The sequence below is a fragment of the Rutidosis leptorrhynchoides genome, chromosome 2 (assembly GCF_046630445.1).
Source record: "Rutidosis leptorrhynchoides isolate AG116_Rl617_1_P2 chromosome 2, CSIRO_AGI_Rlap_v1, whole genome shotgun sequence".
Lineage (NCBI taxonomy): Eukaryota > Viridiplantae > Streptophyta > Magnoliopsida > Asterales > Asteraceae > Rutidosis > Rutidosis leptorrhynchoides.
In genome coordinates, this window is record NC_092334.1 from 104,628,411 (window position 1) to 104,632,014 (window position 3,604).

Consider the following 3,604-nt stretch of genomic DNA (forward strand, 5'->3'; position numbering starts at 1 on the left):
GGCAGGGGGTGCTATGATCCCCTCAAAAAGTATAGATTTAAGGATTAAATATGTTAAAATTCAATCTTGGCCCATCAAATTAATATTTGAATGTCTAGCATACGGTTTATCAATCATTGATAATCAAATTAAGAGAATATATCTTTTGATTGAGTTCTTTTGACCTCCTCATTGTAAGTGTTCAAGCTCCGTCGCTGGATCCAAACAAAGCCAAACAAACAAACGAAAAAAAAATCAATCCAACTTACGAACATCGATAAAAAAAAAAAAAAAAAAAAAAACATAGAAATATACTTTTCCATGCTTAAAGTTTTGATTGCCTTTATACTCCATCAGTCTCAAATCTATTGTCCCCAGACAAACAGTTTAAGAAAATTCCACTAACTTCATTTTCCACCAATAATATATCTTCTCTCTCCAGAATAACTACTTTTGATTGGTTGAGAAGGAATCTGGACAATTAATTTGGGACATCTCAAAATGAAGTAATGGACAATAGATTTGGGACGGATTGAGTATTATATATATATATATATATATATATATATATATATATATATATATATATATATATATATATATATATATATACATATATATATATATATATATATTGGTAGGATCAAGAGGGAAGTAACCATTCGGGGAGAAGCGGGGAGAAGCAAAAACTTTTTTTCTTTCGTTTTTTGAAAAAACTTTGTCCACGAACATTATAGATGAGATGAAAATATGAACATTTAGTAGAGACACTTTGTGATAAATGTTTTTATTTTGGCGGGAAAACGCTCGAAGAAGTAATATATACAATAATTATCGTGTTTTTCGAGCGTATTTTGAGATTTTAGCTATTGGGTTTTAGATATTAGGGTTTAGATATTAGGGTTTATATATTAGGGTTTAGAAATTTAGGGTTTAGGGTTTAGATTTAGGGTTTAGATTTTAGGATTTAGATTGAATTTTTAACACGAACGGTTTAGAGTTTAGGGTTTAGGGTTTGGTGTAAACCCTTTGGTGTTTTGGGTTTATGGAATAAACCCAAAACACCAAACCCTAAACCCTAAACTCTAAATCGGGCTAAATTTTACTTCACAAAACATGGAAAAAAAAAAGTTCATATTCTTCACGAACAATATTATCTTGAATGTTATTTTTGTCGATCGTTTTTCCGCCTAAATAATAACATTCATCACGAAGTGTCTCTTCTAAATGTTCATATTTTTGTGTGATCTTGATGCCGGAAAAAAAAAATTCCAAAAAAATGAAAAAAAAAAAAATTTGCTTCCCCCCGCTTCCCCCCGATTGGTTACTTCTCCATTGATCCTGCCCCTATATATATATATATATATATATATATATATATATATATATATATATATATATATATATATATATATATATATATATATATACTCCGTAAAAAATAGGGAGGTGATACTCACACACCCAAAATTGATCTATTCACACTTTTTAGCACAAAATTGACAGTTATAACTTTAAGTTTATCTAGGGAGTTGAACCTTGATAATTGTAAATTAAGGGTATAATAGTAAGTTAGTGTGTATGGATATTATCTCTCTAAAAGATAAGGAGCCATAATATTAAAGTCATAACTCATAATTAGGAACTTTAGTTCCAGCGAATAAATTAGACATGTGTTTATGTGGGCCCAGAGCGTATCAAATGGGTCTAAGCCCAAATAATAAGCCTGTGGCATACGACAATCATGGGTCCCACCTGACGATTTTAACGTGGCACAAGGACTAGTCATATTCATCATTCCGAGTCAATTCAAAACCATTAAACAAAAAAGCCTTATTTTTTGCTTCTATTGCGGACTTCAATTCATTCACCTTGCTTCGGTCTCTATTATGGAGTATTATTTATTTATTATTTATATTTATTTATATTTATTTTATTATTTTAATGTTTTTATTTAATTTATATATATTTATATAGAGTAATATTCATTTTATTTTTATATATTACATTTATTTGGTATAATAGTCAAGTCACACAATCCTCCCCTTTCTTCATCACCCAACCACCTATACATACAAACATACATATATATACACCTAATCACCTATATCATCTAACATTTTTCCCGTTTCAAACCAAACCCTAGATAACCACATCATTTCATTTGCATGCTTTTATCATAAATGGCAGTTGATGCTTCACATATCACCTTCTTCCCTCCGCCTAACAGGTTTTAATTCTTCACGTATACTCGTACTATTTATTCAAATTCTCGTGTACTGTAAACAATATAATAATTCAAGAGATTGTTATTAATTACTCGCAGAGAAATGATTTATCAAACGAACGCGATTCGATACGACGATCGTCAATCGGAGAAACATCTTCCGACGTACGATTCGAATAATATGATCGATTCGATGTTCAAAGCTGATAGCGGACTCGCATCTACCGTTCCGATTTCTAGAAAACGATCACGTGATTCGTCATTCGTTGATCCGATTCAACAGCAGTTCGGCGCGTTTCCGTTAATTAACGACGTTATCTCGTCACAAATGTATCAACAACAATTAGAGATCGACGGATTCATCGCTCATCATGTACGTAATTAACATTCCTTTACTGCTTCATTTCATAACTACCTGAATTTTATTTATAACCGTACAGAGTTACAGTTTTAGTCCTTCGAGTTTTAATCTTTACTTATTTAATCCATTTATTCGTTACAGATTGAGCAAACACGAGCAGAAATTGCTGAAATGAGAAGGAGAAACACGAGGAAAATAATGGAATTAGCAAATGAAGGAATTATAAAGAGATTAAAAACAAAAGAAGATGAAATAATACAAATTGGACAACTGAATTATTCATTAGAAGAAAAAGTGAAATCTCTATCTGTAGAGAATCAAATATGGAAACAATTAGCTCAATCAAATGAAGCAACAGCAAACGCACTACGAAACAATCTGCAACAAGTGCTAACACAGGTTCAATTACAGCAACAACAAAATTTTACTGATTTCACCGATGACGTTCAATCGTGTTGCGGAAGTAATAATCAGGAGGAAAAAGGTAAAAATGAGAGCGGTAAAAAAAGTAACAAATGGTGCCGAAATTGTAGGAAGGAAGAATCAAGCGTGTTGCTGTTACCTTGCAGGCATTTGTGTGTATGTAGTGAGTGTGTTTCGTCTATTAGTAATTGCCCTATCTGTAAATCTACAAAATCTGCCGGTGTTCAAGTTAACATGAGGTAGTTTTGACAGGTTGTTTAGCCTTTAGGTTAGTTTTTATTTTTATTTTTATTTTTATTTTTAATTTTTTAACGTTTAGCATCGAGAAATGTGGCTATATATTTTATTTATTGGAAAAGGAAAATCAATTAATTATATTTCAGTGGTACTGTACTGCAGTGTTGTTTGGTTTTCAGATATTAATGAGTCAGAAGTCAGAAATTTGTTTTGGTAACGTGGAGGTGAGTTAATAGTACGGTTTTTGCGACCGGGCTAGTGATAATGAAATATTTGATAAAAAAAAAGGACAAAACAAAGTTAACTGCGAGTATTATTCATGATTCATATGTGTACGTAATTACGGAATACGGAGTATTATACTAATTGGCTAATAT

The 3,604-nt window shown here is 31.3% G+C and overlaps 1 protein-coding gene across 1 annotated transcript; it reads left to right on the forward strand.

Moving 5' to 3' along the window:
* Nucleotides 1–2,010: 2,010 nt before the first annotated feature.
* On the forward strand, nucleotides 2,011–3,365 carry LOC139891260 (probable BOI-related E3 ubiquitin-protein ligase 3). Its single transcript, XM_071874211.1, has 3 exons — nucleotides 2,011–2,209; nucleotides 2,306–2,579; nucleotides 2,709–3,365. The coding sequence occupies exons 1-3, from the start codon at nucleotides 2,163–2,165 to the stop codon at nucleotides 3,231–3,233; spliced, it is 846 nt and encodes a 281-aa protein (XP_071730312.1). The 5' UTR covers nucleotides 2,011–2,162; the 3' UTR covers nucleotides 3,234–3,365.
* The last annotated feature ends 239 nt before the right edge of the window (nucleotides 3,366–3,604 follow it).

Bases quoted from the DNA above. Each gene is read 5' to 3' on its own strand.
- LOC139891260 (XM_071874211.1), top strand. From the start codon at position 2,163: ATGGCAGTTGATGCTTCACATATCACCTTCTTCCCTCCGCCTAACAG. The intron at 2,210-2,305 runs GTTTTAATTCTT...AATTACTCGCAG, and splicing joins TTCTTCCCTCCGCCTAACAG to AGAAATGATTTATCAAACGA. The intron at 2,580-2,708 runs GTACGTAATTAA...TATTCGTTACAG, and splicing joins ACGGATTCATCGCTCATCAT to ATTGAGCAAACACGAGCAGA.